The sequence below is a fragment of the Pleurodeles waltl genome, chromosome 3_2 (genome assembly GCF_031143425.1).
Source record: "Pleurodeles waltl isolate 20211129_DDA chromosome 3_2, aPleWal1.hap1.20221129, whole genome shotgun sequence".
Classification (NCBI taxonomy): Eukaryota; Metazoa; Chordata; class Amphibia; order Caudata; family Salamandridae; genus Pleurodeles; species Pleurodeles waltl.
In genome coordinates this window covers 99,324,784-99,345,150 of record NC_090441.1, presented here as the reverse complement: position 1 = coordinate 99,345,150, position 20,367 = coordinate 99,324,784, and the positions used below count along the sequence as shown (strand labels likewise).

The 20,367-nt window shown below is 46.4% G+C and overlaps 1 protein-coding gene across 2 annotated transcripts in view; it reads right to left on the bottom strand.

The window, feature by feature from the left end:
- GTF2I (general transcription factor IIi) overlaps window positions 1-20,367 on the bottom strand; it is a 1,115,084-nt gene that overhangs the window by 285,011 nt on the left and 809,706 nt on the right. For both annotated transcript variants that reach the window (XM_069226909.1, XM_069226910.1), the window contains one exon: window positions 3,862-3,936. In XM_069226909.1, coding sequence (XP_069083010.1) covers window positions 3,862-3,936 — 75 coding nt within the window. The remainder of the gene's footprint in view (window positions 1-3,861; window positions 3,937-20,367) is intronic.

The following is a 20,367-nucleotide window of genomic DNA, read 5'->3' as shown; positions in this document are numbered from 1 at the left end:
ACCTGGGGGTCGCTCCTGCACTGGAGGTCGGATCCTTCAGGTCCCGGGGGCTGCAGGTGCAGTGTCTTTACCAGGCGTCGGGTTCTTGGAAGCAGGCAGTCGCGGTCAGGGGGAGCCTCTGGATTCCCTCTGCAGGCGTCGCTGTGGGGGCTCAGAGGGGTCAACTCTGGCTACTCAGGGGGTCATAGTTGCCGGGGAGTCCTCCCTGTAGTGTTGTTTCTCCGCAGGTCGAGCCGGGGGCGTTGGGTGCAGAGTGGAAAGTCTCACGCTTCCAGCAGGAAACGTGGAGTCCTTTAAAAGTGGTTTCTTTGTTTCAAGTTTTGGTTTCTTTGGAACAGGGCCGCTGTCCTCGGGAGTTCTTGGTCCTTTTAGATGCAGGGTAGTCCTCTGAGGCTTCAGAGGTCGCTGGACCCTGGGGAGCGCGTCGCTGTTGCAGTTTTTCTCGAAGTGGGGAGACAGGCCGGTAGGTCTGGGGCCAAAGCAGCTGGTGTCTCCGTCTTCTCTGCAGGGCTTCAGGTCAGCAGTCGTTCTTCGTCTTAGGTTGCAGGAATCTAGTTTCCTGGGTTCTGGGGAGCTCCTAAATACTGAATTTAGGGGTGTGTTTAGGTCTGGGAGGGCAGTAGCCAATGGCTACTATCCTTGAGGGTGGCTACACCCTCTTTGTGCCTCCTCCCTGAGGGGAAGGGGGCACATCCCTATTCCTATTGGGGGAATCCTCCAAAATCAAGATGGAGGATTTCTAAAGGCAGGGGTCACCTTAGCTCAGGACACCTTAGGGGCAGTCCTGACTGGTGGGTGACTCCTCCTTGTTTTTCTCATTATCCTCTCCTGCCTTGCCGCCAAAAGTGGGGGCAGTGTCCGAGGGGCGGGCATCTCCACTAGCTGGGATGCCCTGGGGTGCTGTGACAAAAGGCATGAGCCTTTGAAGCTCACCGCCAGGTGTTACAGTTCCTGCAAGGAGAGGTGTGAAGCACCTTCACCCACTACAGGCTTTCTTCCTGGCCACAAAGTGACAAAGGCACTCCACCCCCCCCCCCCCATGTGGCCACAAACTCGTCTGGTTGTGGCAGGCTGGCAGAAACTGGTCAGCGTAGCACTAGGAGTCAGACTGGTATTCAGGGGGCATCTCTAAGATGCTCTCTGGGTGCATTTTACAATAAATCCCACACTGGCATCAGTGTGCAGTTATTGTGCTGAGAAGTTTGATATCAAACTTCCCAGATTTCAGTGTAGCCATTATGGAACTGTGGAGTTTGTGTTTGACAAACTTCCAGACCATATACTCTTTATGGCTACCCTGCACTTACAATGTCTAAGGTTTTGCTCAAGCACTGTAGGGGCATAGTGCTCATGCGGCTATGCCCTCACCTGTGGTATAGTGCACCCTGCTTTAGGGCTGTAAGGCCTGCTAGAGGGGTGACTTACCTATGCCACAGGCAGTGTGAGGAGGGCATGACACTCTGAGGGGAGTGCCATGTCGACTTAGTCTTTTTCTCCCCACCAGCACACACTAGCTGTGGGGCAGTGTGCATGTTCTGAGTGAGGAGTCCCCAGGGTGGCTTAAGACATGCTGCAGCCCTTAGAGACCTTCCCTGGCATCAGGGCCCTTGGTACCAGGGGTACCACTTATCTGTGTGCCAGGGCTGTGCCAATTGTGAGAACAAAGGTACAGTTTAGGGAAAGAACACTGGTGCTGGGGCCTGGTTAGCAGGGTCCCCCAGCACACTTTCAATCATAACTGGCATCAACAAAAGGCAAAAAGTCAGGGGGTAACCATGCCAAGGAGGCATTTCCTTACACCTTGTGATTCAACATCGTCCCCCTCTTCTTCTTAAGTGCCGAGCGGGGTTTTGTCACTAAAGAGGACAAGTATGAGGCCCGGGAACTGCTACTTTTTGGTACTGTATGCCCAGACTCAATCCATTTGCTGTTTTCTTCCAGCAAAAGTATAAACTGAATGTACACTCTGTGGATAAATACACAAATTACACACTCTGTGCAGATCAGTCCAGGGGTATTTTGCATTACACAAGGGTATTTTTAAAGGGTGTATGCTCCATTACCCTGAATACTTCTCATTTGCCAGGGTCAATGGAATTAAGGTATGCGGAGCCCAAAGAGAGACAGGCATCCAGACTATCAAGGGGTACTGTCATCTGCTGTTGGCTCAGTGACACTGATGAAAACCCAGAAAAATGACTACTGATGATGATAAAGTGTTGAGTCCGGGAGCCCACTTGGTACCTGCCCGAACCCAATGTCGTAGAAAAATAATGTAACAAAGCAGAGGGTGTCCATGCACATTGCCAACTAAGGGATGATTCACATAAACCTCATGACTAGAGCCTAAGACCATAGAGCAGGAGTATACAGAGGATGTGCATCTACAGTCACACATGCTACAAACACTATTTTAGGATGTCTTTAGTTTTGTCCATTTGAAATTTCTTACAATTAGTGCATCTAGGGATCTGTGTGATAGGCAGGAATCTGAAAGAAACAGCGTAACCAGATGGTTTGAATAAAGTTAAATGCTGAGGCCATCTTATGTAGAAAAGAAGAGAGAGTCTGCATGGCTATCTTAACAGCCTAGAAAATAGTCTATAATCACTGGGTACACTGTATCTCACTGTTTAAAATAACTGGATTATTTTTTAATGAAAAGGCAATTCTTCAATATACCATATAAACAAGCTTACGAAAAAAAGGTTTTAAGCACTCCAATAAACCGTACTCTGGCAAGTCTAGTCAGTGTTTATGAAAATCAGTAAGGATTCATTAATGGAGAACAGCAGTTTTCAAATTAAGGTTGTAAGAGAGCAGGCGTGCTGTTAAGTGGATAAAAGATGTAGCTCTCAGGTCCACTGGTAGTGAATCTGGCTACAGTGCATTGCTATTTCGAAGGATAGGTGAGGCCAAATTCTTTATGTATTTAGTGCTCGATACCCAAGTCCGTTTGTGGGTATGAAAAACTCTAGCCACAATTAAGAATGTTATGGTATCTGGGGGAGAAGGAATGAGTAGTCAGAGGGCAGCACGTTGTGTATGCTGCTGGGAATATTAGATTTTGGGCACTGACTTGGTTCAGAAAGCGGTCTTCAACCTTTTCTGAATAGAAAGCTACTTATGTTCAACTCGAGAGCTACTAATATTAGCAGCAGTGTAATAGTGTCCACATCTGACAATATTCCACTAGAGGCCATCATTTGTAAGGTTACTACCAGCAATCACCTCAGTGCATCAGGCATGGGTGCCAACAGTAAAGTAAACAAAGTTTTGCGAATATCAAATGCCTCTACATGAGTAATAAATAAATCATAGCTGCAATGTATCTGTTACCAAGGTAATGACATTCGTAAAAGGTCTCCTCAATGCCACATGATTTATCACTTAAATATCAGCTTTTAAATATATTTTGGAAATTCAACAATTTTTATTAAAATATTATCTTATGAGTTCTGAAACACACATTTTCATCTTGAATACACACAATTTTGGTATACGCAAATTTTAGCCAAGGAAAAGCTTCTAAATGAGGTTTGGCTGAACACAGAAAAGCTACTTACAGGTAGCTGGAGAGCTACTGGTAGCTCACAAGCTACTTGTTGGAGAAGCCTGTTTTTGAGGACTGAAGAGCACCCACATGACAGACATTCAGAGAAGTTGAACTGGAGCTGGATGGTGAACTTTGGAAAGATCAATCAGATTCGGCCATGAGGGTAGCTGAAGGACAACTGGTAAAATCCTTCTGAGTAATAGAGAGACATTCTTGCAAATAACCAAGGTAAACTATAAACAGTTTAAAGATGCATCTATAAATGGGAACAAGCTACAAAAGGACGCTCCATTAAACATTCGTACCTTCAACTGTAACCTCTATCTCTGGAACTCTTGCTTTTCGTATACTGCTTTTTGGAATTTCTGAAATCTGCAATTCTACAAAAAAGCCAGTCTGTCACTTTTTTGTACTTCACAATAACCTTAAAATAAAACTTAAAAAACATGTTTACATGTTAAAGTAACAAAATGCTAGAAAGAGTCAAAAGGTTTCATGTGGCAAATGAGATTCGATACAAAAAAGTTATATTATAAAGCACAAAGAATACTGTATGAATTTTTTTTGCAACTATTGTTTTAGATATATTCTTAATCACAGAAATGTAATACAACCTCATAGGCTCTGCAGAGTGAAGTGTATGCCACAAAGCATGTACAGCAATAGAACTCCACAGAAATGTAGAGTGTCGTGTGACCCAAACAGCAACTCTTGTATGGGGATCTTAGGTTATGGATAAAATTAGGGTGGCTTATGTGACCAGGTCATCATCAGATCTTTCATCCTTCCAGAGAGGAAGACTCAACTGATATCTGCTGGGTTACACGACGAGCCCGAGAATTTCAAAAGTGAGGGATTAGGAATAGAAACAGACTGTTTAAGCAGGAACGTGGAGAACAGAGGGGAGACCGGATTAGGAGAAGAGCCCGGAGGCAAAAGAGTGGGATCCTTAAGGCCAACGGGTGTCAACCCCAGTCACAGTATTGGGTACAGGGGTCAAGGAAGAAAGAATGGAAATTCAAGGGAGACTTCTTCACTGCCTCATACCTCATTAACATGCCCTACCTCTAGAAACTATTTCAGATGGGCCTGATTAACCTCAGTATTTTCTCCAATCAACGTAATATTTGAAGAAATTAAGCAAAAAACAATAAACACTACACATATTGGCTGAGAGCCATAAACACTGGGTACAACTGAGACCACTTCATTAGTTATATACCATTCCTGCTTTCCACTGCAGGAGACATCTGAGATTCACTTGTCAAGAAGTTGAGAGGCAGCTCAGACTTTATTTTGCACAGGTAGTCTTGGTTATCCAGCTCACTTCAGTGCCTCACCAAACAACATGCAGAACGGTGTAAACTTCACACAGAACGTCTTGTAAATACCTTTGGCATTCAGATAATATGAAACTGGTTAATTATCAGTAATAATAATATTGCAGCGTGGAACTCATATAGGTTCACATGCTTTGTATTACTCCAACCCCCACATAGATGTTCTTTCTGGGCATTGACAGTTGGTGGAATCTATAACGCTGAACGCAAGCCCGCAATGCCAAAGTGGTTGCCTCTATTTTCAGATTATTTTCCCCTATTTTAGATTATTACTGTAATTTATTTCCTGTGTCTTTTAACAGAGAGGTGCAGTTAGAATGTTATCCTAACTTTACACATTGCTCTAAGCAATTGCTCCAAGTTAAATGGGCTTCACACGCTTTTTTATCTTCTTTCTCATCATATGACAGGGGAATCTACTGAATCAGACACTCGGGCCAGTACCTCATAGGGCAGGGCATTTTAGAGGAACTTCTCCTTACATTAGTAAATGTCTACAGTCCGTAGATTAATGATCACCACTCCTTTCAAACTATGGGCTGAAGTACTTGGCACCTCATCCAAGTTTCTACTTTGGGACAGGGACTTCAACACTGTTATGGACATAGACAAAGATAGATTGCGTAACAGAAGGAGGCCCACACTGACTGTGCCCACTGCCTCCTCAGCTAGATTTCAACAGATCACATGCCCGTTGACACACGTGACACCCTGAGCTGCAAGAGGGTACATGCTATGTGGTCCAGATTGAACTTCTGGCTGAGGTCAGCTGATATGAGTACATGGGCCGCCAAATAATATGACACCTTGCCCGCACATGCAACTGTGCTGCTACAATTGTGGCCGTCACATGTTCTGGCGCCACCCCCATATACATTAAAAGGTGTGCTGCGCCAAGAAATCCTGTACTATTTCAAAGTGAATGAGGGCTTGGTGCTAGGGATGGGCACGATGTGGGAGGCATTGAAGGTGGTCTTTTGAGGATACCATATCTCGAAGAGCCACAGAGAGCTGAAATAAATCACCATGAGTTAACAACCCTGGAGTGCGTCTGAGAAAATGGGTGTATAACATGGTGTTGTTGTGCGACCTCACCGTATAGTACCCTTACCAACCCCTTTAGGACCCTTAGATATCGTTTGTCAAACCATCAGCACAACCATAGGTAGCTGTGGCTGTAAGCAGCAATGCTTACAGAAAGGAACAAGTGTAAAGCACAGCGGTGGCCGCATATCCTAAGGTGAGGGCGGAGAGGAATAAATAAAATAAAATAAAACTGACCGTTCCTGTCGCGGTGCTCATCTTCTGGTGTCCCAGCAGTCCCTGAGACACCAACACAGGCTCCCCAGCAATCCTGGCACTGCTGTCATGATAAACCTAGCACAAGAGCAGAGTCAGGATTGGTCTGAGCTGCTTGTTCTGCCACTCAGCTACTGGGTGGGAGTCTGTGCAGTTTCTCCAGCCTGGCTGTGAAACACACCTGGGCTGGAGAAACCTAAGTGCACGTCTTATGGGCAGTCTGAAAAGGCCGGCCAAACACATATGGGCCAATGGATTCCTATAGAACATTTATGGTGTTGTGGATGGGACACGGTCAGTGGGGGTGATTAGGGGGTACTGGACACACGCTTCAATGTCTTACCTACACTGGCCGAACTCCAAACACCACTGGACTACCAGTCGTTCAGTTTCACGGTCAGAGAGAAATCCTCCTTCGGGCTGTAGCTTGCCTTCCAGGCAAATAAGCTGCACTCCGACAACTCTCCTGTGTCCAGCAGACTAGAGTGCACAATGGCAGGGTGCAGCGACATGGGGATCTGGGCTACTTGCCCTTAGCAGGCTTCTTCAGGTGTTGTGTCCCTCTACTGCGAACACGAGACCAGTCCACTGACACAAAGTCTCTTTGCTTTGGCTCTAGAGAAGACTTTCACTTGAGAAGGCACAGTTCCCCATCTTTGCTAGCCACTAGGTGCCACAGGTGAAGCCCACGTCGGGGCAGCCTCTTTTCACAGGGTACTTGTTGCAGCAGAGAAGTTCATCTTCCAGTCCAGTCAAGTTTTGAGTTCTGGGAGCTAGGGACGCCCTATTTATGTACAAAAAATGCCCTCAGGGTAGGATGCGTTTGGTAGCCAATGGGCTACCAGGGTCCCTTCCTCCTCATGACCACTTCCTGTGAAGTGTGGTATCGGACTATCCCAGGATGCACAATTCTGCCCACTCTCAAGATGGCAGAACGGCTGGCATCCACAGCTCCCTAGTCCAAACCAAAGATGTGGTTGATTTTTTGACGTTACTAAGGGGCTACATGCCTCAGAATAAAACGGTTTGACAACATGTTTCCCCTCTCCTTCCTGGGTGCAAGCTAATCTACCCAAACAATGGGGCTACCTATCTCCCAAGTGCTCCCCATTTGCCCTTCAAATGAGGCTTCAACTTTGAAGCTCACCTTCTGGGCCAACACCCATATAGCTTCCTGCAGGAGAGAGGTCACACCTCTCCAGTGCAGGTCCCTATTATCTCCTTTCCTGGGAGTCATTTGCACGTCCCCCCCCGAAGGGAAAAAAGCTGTCTCGGATTAAAGCTTCATGTGCAACTGTTAAGGGCACCCGTGATTGAAGGTAACAAACTGGCAACTTTGTAAAAGTTGCCACTGTAACTGGTTACATTAATTTCGATTTGAGAACCAAGTTGGGCTTAATTAACAAGTTACTTACCTTTGGTAATGAATTATGTGGTAGAGACATATTCTAGTTGCACATCCCTTACCTTAGAATTTCCCCCAGGTGCCAGTCTGGATCCAGAAAGGTTTCTTCTAGCAGTACTCCTGTGCACCGTTAGGTGGTGTTGGCCGACTCTGTATCCATCCCTGGCGCTGTGGTAGCCGGATATGACACTGCGGGTCGTATATAGGCGCCACCCTGGCGTGCGGACATCAGTTTCTTTTCATGAGTTTACAGGCCAGAAGCGCAGAGCCATGAAGAACACCAACTCTGGTGCACCAGAACTAGGGCCCCGAAAGGGAGTCCTTGACCCTAGAAATCAGTTTGCAGAACGGGGAGGATAAGTGGGTCAGTAACGAATCTGCAATTAGATATTGTCTCCGCCAGATAAGGCATTATCAAAGGTAAGTAACTTGTCCATCTTTAGAGACATCTAGTTGCAGATTCCTTACCTTAAAATAGATACCAAGGTATATCATATGGGTCTGCAAACCAATATTGTAGGAGGCTGGCTCAGTTTATGATGTACACCTATAGTGTGGCCTCCTATACTGAGTCCAGGCAATCCTTAGTGATAGTGAGTAGGTGTCCAGATAGCAGAAGCTCTCTAGGGGTAGCTGAGGTGAGCAGATAAAGCTTATCTGGGAGGAATGTAAAGCACTTGCAAGACCACGGTAGTCAGACAGTAACTCACTCACAAGAAAGAACCACAGAAGTGTTGCAAAAATAAAGGATACTTTGTTACAGCACTGCTACTAAACGGACAATGGTATCTTTCTCCCTTTGGAGATATTATATAAAATATACACATAAAATAACCGTCAGAAATAGCACAGAAATATAGAGGGCCCCAGGGAAAGGACAAAGCATATACTAAAAAAGTGGAATGTGAAAGAGTGACTCCAGCCAAGGTAAGTGTGGTGGTTAGCAAGAGGCAGTAAGGAATACCACAGGTAAGTACAGTAAGTGACCCCCAGCAACCAGGAGTAAGTCATTTATCCACCCAGGTGTTCCACAGACTAACGCACTGTGGTGGTTGGAGTTTGTGGAAGTCAGGACCGTTCCCAGTGGACCTGAGGAACCCAATAGCCAAGAGGATGGATGGAGAATGGATTCTGGATGTGGAGGACCTGCAAAGGAAGGGGACAGAGTCCAGCACCCTTGGAGGTGGCCAGGCGGTGCATGTGACAATGCCCACCCTTCAGAAAAATGAAGTTCCTGCAAGTCTGTGGCGGAAGAAGTCCAGCTGTGAGGTCCAGGAGCTGTAGAAGATCCCAGGTGTCACCTAAGAGCTGTCCCCAGATAGCAGGAGGGTTAGTGACTAGCCAGGTCACCAACAAGCATTGGGAACTGCAACCAGGAGCAGAAGTTGAAAAGTTTTGGGGACCAGAAAGATCCAGGAGACTCTACAGAGGAGGGGGAGTCAGAGCTGACCATCAGCACGCAGGAAGGCCAACAGATGTCAGTGGAGCCCCCACGAGTGACTCACAGGCGCCAGACACAGGGAGTCACAACAAGACCTTCCCAGCCCCGCAAAATAGAAGACCCACGTCGCAGGAGTTGCAGGACAGGAGCCAATCTTTGGTTTGCAGAATGCTGGAGGCCAGGGCTTCTTAGAGCCTAAAGATTTCCAGGAGGAACAGTCAACAAGTCTTGGCAAGTGCAACAGCCGCGGTGCACAGGGGTGCCAGTCCAGTGGCAGGATCAAGGACCTACAGTCTCCCAGCTTGGATATAAGACAAGCAGGACCCAGAAGAAGCCACAGACTCACCACCTGTGGAGCAAGATCTTTGGATGTCCAAGGACAGCAGACTTCACCAACCGGTTGACGTTGTCCTGAGGTGCCTGTGGTTGTAAGGGAGTGGCTCCTTCACTCCAAGGGAGATTCATTAGTCCTTCTTATACGCACAGAGAGTTCTTGTGACCCTCAAGGATGCACAGCCTTGCAGATGTTGCAGAATCCGGAGAAACAATGTTGCAATGGGAGCCTACCCACCAGAAGCAAACTTGTTTGGTTCCAGCAAAAACCAGGAGCGGTTTCCAGAGGCCAGGAGCAGATGTCGTCTTGCAGAGAGTTCCTTGAGGAGTCTTGCTTGACAAATCATCGGACACAAGGGCAAAGGAGCCATTAAATAACTCTAAAAGGCGGTTTATCACTCTCTGCTGTGACCCACCTATCAGAGGGGGTCAGGGACATCATCTACCTGGCATATCCAGTCAGATGCTCTCAGGGACCTCTGCACATCTTATTTTCAAGATGGCAGAATCAAGTGGCAACGTGTCAGAGCTCTGTGCACCTCCCTAATGGAGGAGCTGGACAGTGGGGTTGTCACTCCCCTGTCCTTTGTGTAGTTCCAATCCAGAGTGGGAGCCGGAGGTTTCTGAACTGGTGCTTACCGGATTATGCAAGGAGGGCACCAAATGTGCCCTTCCAAGCAGTCTGGTGGCGCTCAGAGGTAGACACCTAATACACAGGGAGAGGTGGTCACACCTCTCACTTGCAGGAAATCCTTTGTTCTGCTCCTCCTGTATGAGCTTGGCTCACCAGCAGGAGGGCAGAACAGTATCTAGGGTCAGCTGCAGCGCGGGCTGGCAGCTAGACCCCATAAGGCTGCACAGGCAGAACTGGGAGATCCCCTAGGGAACCCCCAGAGTACATGGTATCATGCAACTAACATTGAAATTGGTGGAGTTGCATGATTCCAACATGTTAGATACCAAACATACCTAGGTTCGGAGTAGCCATTATGCAGCTGCACTACTTGTGTTGACCAGTGTCCACTATATACCTTAAGATGGCTTCCCCGCCCAGGGAATGGAGTCTGGGGTTTGTAGAGGTGCCCCACTGATGCAGGGGTACCCCCACACTTAGGGACATGCACCATGCCCTTGGGCTGAAGGGCCTAACAGAAAGGTGGCTTACAGTGTCCAAGTGCAGTGACCGTGATATAAGGCAAGCCTTATATCAGAAGTGAAAGGTGCATGGACCATTTCACACAGGCTGCAATGGCAGGCCTGCAGACACCATTTGGATGGGCTCCCACGAGTGGCATAATACATGCTGTAGCCCATGTGAGACTCCTGATGCACCAATGCCTTAGGTACCCAAGTACCATATACTAGGGACTTACATGGGGGCACCAGTATGCCAATTGTGGGTGTAAAACGTTGACCAGCAACCAACTTTAAAGGAGAGAGCACAGACACCGGGGTCTTGATTAGAAGGATCCCAGTTTACTACAGTCTAAACACACCAACACAAGGCAGAAAGTGAGGGTAACTATGCTAGAAAGATGCTACTTTCCTACAGTCAGGATAGATGGAAAGAGAGGGTGGCTTAGATTACAATGCCTGCAGCTCACAAGGAAGGCTATCTTCAAAGTGAGAAGGCTGAGGGAACAAATGTGGTGAGGCTCAAAAGGAGCACAAATCAGAAATGTAAAAACTAAATTCATACCCCATTGGGGGCATTATGAATGGAGATGGAAGAAACATACGAGTAAAGCCTGTAAGGACCCTATTTACAATAGGAGATTTAAACAAGGAAGGTTGATCAGGCAACTGCAAAAATGCAGAAATGTCAGACAGAAAAGCTTTGAGAGTGTCCATAGCAGAGCCCTGCTGGGCCAGCGAAAGGAAAAACAAAAGGACCTCAGGGAGGGGCAGAATGGGGGTCAGACTTGTCTGTGCACCATACCACAAATTCCTTCCAATGACTGACCTATATCGTTTTGGTGGAGGGACACCTAGCTGCCAAGATTATGTTACAGACTTCGGGCAGAACGTCAAAATCTGTCAACTGCTGCTCCTCAATCTCCAAGCAAGAAGACAGAGACTAGACAGGTTCGGGTGGAGAACCCACCCTCCCAGCCCCGCAGCTGCTGCGACAGAAGATCTTCCAGGTGGGGCAGTCTTATCGTAGGATCGATAGCCATGCTCAATAGCTCGAGATACCAGACTCTTTGTACCCAGCCCAGAGCAACAAGGATTACTTGGGCCCAGTCATTCTTGATCTTCTGGGGAACTCTGGTCAGAAGCGGTATGGGCGGAAATGCATACAGGAGGCCTGAGTTCCACTCAAGACAAAAAGCATAGCTAAGTGACTGCCGCCTTGGAAACGCCAAAGCACAATACTGGTGACATCGCGTTTTCTCTGCGGAGGCGAACAGATCTAACCAAGGCTTGACCCACTGCTGAAAGAAACCTTGCACCACCTCCAGATGGAGAGCCATTCGTGTTTGAATAAGCATTGCCGGTGGAGTTTGTCCACTCTTGCATTCAGAGAGCCCGGCAGATGTGCCTTGATGTTCCAACCACGTCTAGATGCGCAGAGCCTCCTGACAAAGGGTCTACGACCCTAACCCCGCCGGCTTGTTGCAGCACTACATGGCGGTGGTGTTGTCCGTGAACACCTGTACTACCTTTCCCTTGAGAAAGGGAAGAAATGCTTCTAAAGCTAGCCTGATCGCACAGAACTCCAACAGGTTGAGGTGGATTGCGAAGGCCAGATGCCTCTTATCTCGGCCTCTCCAGGTCGGCCACCCCAGCCCAGGAATGCCTCATTTGTCACTACTGTTAGATCTGGTTGGGAAGGGAGAGGGATCTGCCTCTGGCTCAATCACGGTTCGTTAGCCACCACTGCAGATCTTGCGCAGCTCCCTCTGAGATCTGGATTCCCCTGATGCAGCACTCACTAGAACTTCAGGTCCCACTCCAGAGCCCACATATGCCATCTGGTATGTAACACTATCAGGATGCAGGAGCGCCAGCAGCCTCGGAGTCATTCTCATCGAAATCCATGATAGAGGCTGAAACATCGTTATCATAGGCTGAATATCGTGGACTCGCAGCTTAGGAGGATGAGCCGAAACTGCACTGTGTCCACAACCTCTAATGGAAGGGAGAGTGAATGTGTGTCAGGTGTGACTTTGACACCTTTACAGTGAACCCTAGCAAACGCAGGAAGTCTGCCATAGTCTGGAGATGGGATACAACAGCCTGGGGCAAGTGCCAGGGGAAGGGAGGTGAGGTGAGGTGAGGGGGGGATGTTGACTGACCGGACCACCACTGGCTCCCTGATCCACGAAGCCAGTGGATCCACATCCCCAGCCACCCAGTCTGGGCAGCATGCGCGGCATGGTGGCTAGACAGGAGCGGACGTGGCTGGACCCCCCTTCAGTACACATGAAAAGGGGCTAAAAGCTGACTGAGGAGGATGAAGGGCAGCCGCGACTCCCAAGGACCTGGCCGCAGCACAAGAATCTTTGAAGCACTCAAGCACAGAGTCTGCTTTGCCTGTCAAGAGACAGGTGCAATCAAAGGGCAAGTCCATAAAGTTGACTTGGACAGCCCCCAAAGAGCCAGACATCCTCGACCAGGTGTGACGCCTAAGGACCATTGTCGATGAAATCGCTCTGCCCAGTGAGTCAGTCGTGTCCAATCCACATCGAATCATGAACTTTGCTGCATCTCTCCCATCAGCAACTGCTTGGGAAAATACACCCGGGCCTCCTCTAGGACTCGTGGAAGCACTTGCGCAACCGTATCTCACAACATGCGGGAATAACAGCCGAATAAACATGCGGTGTTCACAGACCGTAATGCCAGGCTGGTGGAAGAAATCTTCCTAAGTGTCCAGCCTCCTGAATTCCCTATCTGGGGGTGCGGAAGGGAACGAGCCATGGGAGGTAGGGGCATGGATGACCAAGCTCTCAGTGGTAGGGTGTTGTTTAAGGAAACTTGGGTCAGCTGGAGCAGGGCAATGGCGGCGGGCCCCTGTGCTGGGTTTGGACCAGGCACCCAGCAAGACATCTGTATGAGCTTCATTGAAGGGGTGCTGGGGTTCAGAAGATGAAGCTCCAGGCTGAAGCACCTATATCAGGAGATTAGTCCGGACTGCCAAAGGCAACTCAAGGTCCAATACCTCAGATGCTCTTCACACCACCATAGAATAGGAAGCACCCTCCACCGTAGCCACAGAAGGAGGAGAAAGCATGCATCTGGGGAGGTATCCAGACCACTGGCTTCACTCTAGTCCATCCGCAAGTCCACGGATTCTAGGAGCTGGTATTCCAAAGGGTCCAGCGACCCCTCCCATTCCTCGCCATAACCTAGCCCTTAGGAATAAGGCTCAGGATCTTACAGAGGGGGTAAGCACCTGCCAGAGTTGGCTTCGTACAATGCCCATCCGGGCTCAGTGTTGGAGTCGGCAATGAGGATGGGGACAGTGCCGACTGGCGGCAGGAGCATCGGTCCCAGGGAAGGTCGAAGTGGTACAACCGACACCAGTCTGGATCCAAGCATGGATCCCTGAGTGCCCCTCAGAGCTGAGGCAGAAGCTGCTATCTGAAGGGGTCTCTTTCCGACTCTGCGGGCCCTGAAAGCGCGTTAGAGTCAGACTGCAGGGCGTCATAGAATTCTTTAAGTTGGGCAGGGGTCGCTCCGGATCCCAGAAATTCAGGAAGATGTGGAGTCGACCCGAACGCAGGTCCGCAGATGGAGGTCTAGTGCAATGACACTACCACTCACTCGTCCCATCAGCCAGGTAAAGTTGAAGAACACTTCGTCTTCTTTGACTTCTTGTTCTGCCTCGACATACCCAATCATCCCGAGAATTGGAGTGGGACTCCATGACCTTCCTCTCAACCGGGACCTCGAGTGTCTGGCTGCCATCAGCTTCAGGGATCGCTCCCTCAAAGCCTTCGGATGCATGGCTTGACACTGAGCAAGACTTCAGGTTGAGGCCGCACTACAGGCACCAAAGGCACACAAGGTGCGGCTCCGTCACGGACATCGCTGAATGACAGGAACCACAGGTTTTGAAGCCGGTCTTCCTCGAAGACATCTCTTGACCACCAGTTTTTAAACAATTCAAAAAACTTCCACTAAAAGTCAAGAAAGACCAGTCAAAAAATGATTAAGGGGTAGCTTTTTCTTCGGATCAGTGCTGACTGGCTTGGAAAGAAAAAAACTGATGTCAGCACACCAGGGTGGCGCCTATATAAGACTTGCAACAACTACAGACCAATCACAAATGGACCTTTCCTGGGCAAATTGATAGAAAGAGCAGCATTCGCCCAGATGTCACAATTCATTGAAGACAATTCTATACTTTCAGACTTCCAAACTGGATCCCGCCCAGGAAGAAGCACTGAATCAGCACTCATGGCAATCTGGGACGATTTTAAAAACACAGTCGACCGAAATGGAGTTGCTGCACTACTTCTCTTGGACCTCTCAGCTGCCTTTGATACGGTTGACCATGACACCATAACTCAAAGACTCCACGAAGCCGGCATACAAGGGATTGCTCTCGACTGGATTACTTCCTATCTTCAAAAAAGAGCGAATATCATCCACTCGCCCCCCTTCTCGTCCGAACCCTACCTCACAAAAGCAGGGGTCCCCCAAGGGTCAATCATCTCACCTTTGCTTTTCAACATCTACATGATATCTTTACCAGAACTGATCAATGATTTCCATCTCACATGCTACAAATATGCAGATGACACACAAATACTACTTAAATTAGAAGGCCCCAAAAACATTGAAAACTCACAAATCTTCAGTTGCCTCAGAGCCGCTGATCAGTGGATGACCAGGAGCCATCTCAAATTAAATACCTCCAAAACAGAAATACTCATATGTGGTGACTGGAAAAATTATGACCATCTGTGCGTCTGGCCTGACGATCTCGTACCACCTCCTCAATTTTCCAAGGAATTTAAAAACCTAGGAATCACCATGGATTCCAAGTTAACTATGAATGCCCAAGTAGACAAATTAGCACGCACAAGCTTCATCACCTTAAAGTCTTTACGACGCATCTTCCCCCACCTCGGATTTCCACACAAGGTGCAAGCTACTATCTCGCTTGTACTATCCAAACTGGATTATGCCAATAGCCTCTACCATGGATCATCTCTATCGGTTATGAAAAAACTACAACGTATCCAGAATTCCGCAGCCAGGCTACTACTACATATAAAGCCGCAAGCCCACATCTCCCCTGCCTTGAGAGCACTACACTGGTTACCCGTTGCCAGAAGATGCACTTTCAAGCTGCTTTGTATCGCCCACAAAGCTATACATGGAACAGGACCACTTTTTATCAGAAAGAAAATTACCAAATACATCCAACAAAGAACCCTCCGCTCAAGATTGGCACCCCGCCTTAGAACACCACCATACAAGAAAAAGACTATAGGTGGTACATCCTTCTCCGTCCAAGCAGCCAAACTATGGAATTCATTACCCCCAACTAGATTACTTTCTTGTCTTCAGAAAACTACTCAAGAGTTGGCTCTTTCCTTCATAACCACCTTTTTCAAACAACTATGAACTGCATATGCCTATGTGGATAAATATTTTTTTCAGATTATATGTATATTTCTATTTATTTATAGTTTCTTTAGAAAATATGTATTGCTACTATGTCATAACAATAAAATACACACACACTCAAGTATTTTTTACCCATGATTCTTATTATGTATTGTATGTGCGTGTATTCGTGTGTGTGTGGGTATATGTGTATATATATGTGTATATATATATATATATATATATATATATGGAAAATGTCACTTACCCAGTGTACATCTGTTCGTGGCATTAGTCGCTGCAGATTCACATGCTGTGCACAGTCCGCCATCTGGTGTTGGGCTCGGAGTGTTACAAGTTGTTTTTCTTCGAAGAAGTCTTTTCGAGTCACGAGACCGAGGGACTCCTCCCATTTCGACTCCATTGCGCATGGGCGTCGACTCCATCTTAGATTGTTTTGCCCGCAGAGGGTGAGGTAGGAGTTGCGTATGCTAGTAATAGTGCCCATGCAATGGAGTGAATGCGTATGTACATAATAACGTTTTAAGTAATATATTTACAAATGTACAAATGTTTAAGATCTACTTCTAAACGGCTACAGGCTCCCGGGGAGGCGGGTGGGCGCATGTGAATCTGCAGCGACTAATGCCACGAACAGATGTACACTGGGTAAGTGACATTTTCCGTTCGATGGCATGTGTAGCTGCAGATACACATGCTGTGCATAGACTAGTAAGCAGTTATCTCCCCAAAAGCGGTGGTTCAGCCTGTAGGAGTTGAAGTAGTTTGAAATAATGTTCTTAATACAGCTTGACCTACTGTTGCTTGTTGTGCAGTTAGCACATCTACACAGTAGTGCTTGGTAAATGTATGAGGCGTAGACCATGTTGCCGCCTTACATATTTCGTTCATTGGAATATTTCCTAGAAAGGCCATGGTAGCACCTTTCTTTCTGGTTGAGTGTGCCTTTGGTGTAATAGGCAGTTCTCTTTTAGCTTTAAGATAGCAGGTTTGAATGCACTTAACTATCCATCTAGCAATGCCTTGTTTTGAAAATGGATTTCCTGTATGAGGTTTTTGAAAGGCGATAAATAGTTGTTTTGTCTTTCGAATTAGTTTTGTTCTGTCAATGTAGTACATTAGTGCTCTTTTGATGTCTAATGTATGTAGTGCTCTTTCGGCTACCAAATCTGGCTGTGGGAAGAACACTGGTAATTCTACCGTTTGATTTAAGTGGAACGGTGAGATTACTTTTGGTAAACATTTAGGATTGGTCCGTAGAACAACTTTATTTTTGTGTATTTGAATAAATGGTTCTTGAATGGTAAATGCTTGAATTTCACTCACTCTTCTTAGAGATGTGATGGCAATTAAAAATGCAACTTTCCACGTTAAGTATTGCATTTCACAAGAGTGCATGGGCTCAAAAGGTGGACCCATGAGTCGTGTTAGGACAATGTTGAGGTTCCATGAAGGAACTGGTGGTGTTCTTGGTGGTATAATTCTCTTTAGGCCTTCCATAAACACCTTTATGACTGGTATCCTAAACAATGAAATTGAGTGCGTAATTTGTAGGTAAGTAGAAATTGCCGTAAGATGTATTTTAATGGAAGAGAAAGCTAGGTTAGATTTTTGCAAATGTAGTAAGTATCCTACTATTTCTTTTGCAGATGCGTGTAAAGGTTGAATTTGATTATTATGGCAGTAATAAACAAATCTTTTCCACTTATTTGCATAGCAGTGTCTAGTGGTAGGTTTTCTAGCTTGTTTTATGACCTCCATAAATTCCTGTGTGAGGTCTAAGTGCCCGAATTCTAGGATTTCAGGAGCCAAATTGCTAGATTCAACGATGCTGGATTTGGATGTCTGATCTGTTGTTTGTGTTGTGTTAACAGATCTGGTCTGTTGGGTAGTTTGACATGAGGTACTACTGAAAGGTCTAGTAGTGTTGTGTACCAGGGTTGCCTTGCCCATGTTGGTGCTATTAGTATGAGTTTGAGTTTGTTTTGACTCAACCTGTTTACTAGATATGGAAGGAGAGGGAGAGGGGGAAAAGCGTACGCAAATATCCCTGACCAGTTCATCCATAGAGCATTGCCTTGGGATTGATCTTGTGGGTACCTGGATGCGAAGTTTTGGCATTTTGAGTTTTCTTTTGTTGCAAATAGATCTATTTGAGGTGTTCCCCAAATTTGAAAGTAATTGTTTAGTATTTGGGGGTGAATTTCCCATTCGTGGGTTTGTTGGTGATCTCAAGAGAGATTGTCTGCCAACTGGTTCTGAATCCCTGGAATAAATTGTGCTATTAGGCGAATGTGGTTGTGAATTGCCCAATGCCATATTTTTTGTGTTAGGCGGCACAACTGTGTCGAGTGTGTCCCTCCTTGTTTGTTTAGATAATACATTGTTGTCATGTTGTCTGTTTTGACAAGAATGTATTTTTGGGTTATTATGGGTTGAAATGCTTTCAGCGCTAGAAATACTGCTAACAGTTCTAAGTGATTTATGTGAAACTGCCTCTGATGTATGTCCCATTGTCCTTGGATGCTGTGTTGATTGGGGTGTGCTCCCCACCCTGTCATGGAAGCATCCGTCGTTATGACGTATTGTGGCACTGGTTCTTGGAAAGGCCGCCCTCGGTTTAAATTTGTACTGTTCCACCATAGAAGCGAGATGTATGTTTGGCGGTCTATCAACACCAGATCTAGAAGTTGACCCTGTGCTTGTGACCATTGTGATGCTAGGCACTGTTGTAAGGGCCGCATGTGCAGTCTTGCGTTTGGGACAATGGCTATGCATGAAGACATCATGCCTAGGAGTTTCATTACCATTTTGACTTGTATCTTTTGTGTTGGATACATGGCCTGTATTACCTTGTGAAATGTTTGAACCCTTTGTGGACTTGGAGTGGCAATCCCTTTTGCTGTGTTGATTGTCGCTCCTAAGTATTGCTGTGTTTGACACGGCAAAAGGTGTGACTTTGCGTAGTTGATGGAGAAACCTAGCCTGTGAAGGGTCTGTATGACATATTTTGTGTGCTGTGAACACTGTCTTAGCGTGTTGGTTTTGATTAACCAGTCGTTTAAGTACGGGAACACATGTATTTGCTGCCTTCTGATATGTGCAGCTACTACTGCCAGGCATTTTGTAAAAACTCTTGGCGCAGTTGTTATTCCGAATGGCAACACTTTGAATTGGTAATGTATTCCTTGGAATACGAACCTTAGGTATTTCCTGTGTGAAGGATGTATTGGTATATGGAAATACGCATCTTTTAGGTCTAATGTTGTCATGTAATCTTGCTGTTTGAGCAGTGGGATTATGTCTTGTAACGTGACCATGTGAAAGTGGTCTGATTTGATGTAGGTATTTAGTGTTCTGAGATCTAGTATTGGTCTCAGAGTTTTGTCCTTTTTGGGTATTAGAAAGTACAGTGAGTAAACTCCTGTGTTTTTTTGTAGATTTGGTACTAATTCTATTGCGTCCTTTTGTAGCAATGCTTGAACTTCTAGTCCTAGAAGATCTATATGTTGTTTTGACATATTGTGTGTTTTCGGTGGGACGTTTTGAGGGAATTGGAGAAATTCTATGCAATAACCATGCTGGATAATTGCTAAGACCCAAGTGTCTGTTGTTATTTCCTCCCAAAGTTTGTAAAATTGGCTTAGTCTTCCCCCCACAGGTGTTATGTGATGGGGTTGTGTGACTTGAGTCACTGTTTATTTTGAGGAGTTTTGGGGCCTTGGAATTTTCCTCGATTTCTTGGGAATTGGCCCCCTCTACATTGCCCCCGAACACCTCCCCTCTGATATTGACCCTGGTAAGTAGGCCTTGTTTGTGAGGTTGTGGTTTCTGTGAGTTGACCTCGAAACCCTCCCCTAAAAGGTGTTTTTCGAAATGTGCCTCTGCTCTGCGGGGAGTAGAGTGCACCCATGGCTTTGGCTGTATCGGTGTCTTTTTTGAGTTTCTCAATGGCAGTGTCTACCTCCGGCCCAAACGAACGAGTTACTTACCTTCGGTAACGACTTTTCTGGTGGATACATTAGCTACCTGTGGATTCCTCACCTAATGAATACTCCCATGGCGCCAGCATTCGACGGAAATCTTCTTACTAGTCTCTGCACGTCGACGAGGACGTCACTCTAGCCCACGCGACGCCGTCTGACGTCATACAGGCAATAAGAGGTCCTCGCCGACGTGCCGATGACAGTACCAACATTTTTTTACGTGCATGAGAATAATAATAACCCAATGTAATGAAAGAGCAAAGCAACATCTCTTAATATTGTAAATCACACAACATTGCAATAAAATAGCTGTAGATTTAATATAACCTTCTTTTTTTTTTTTTTTTTTAACAAATAAATATATTTATACATACGAATCATGTATATACACAATATATATAGATTTATATATAAATATACAC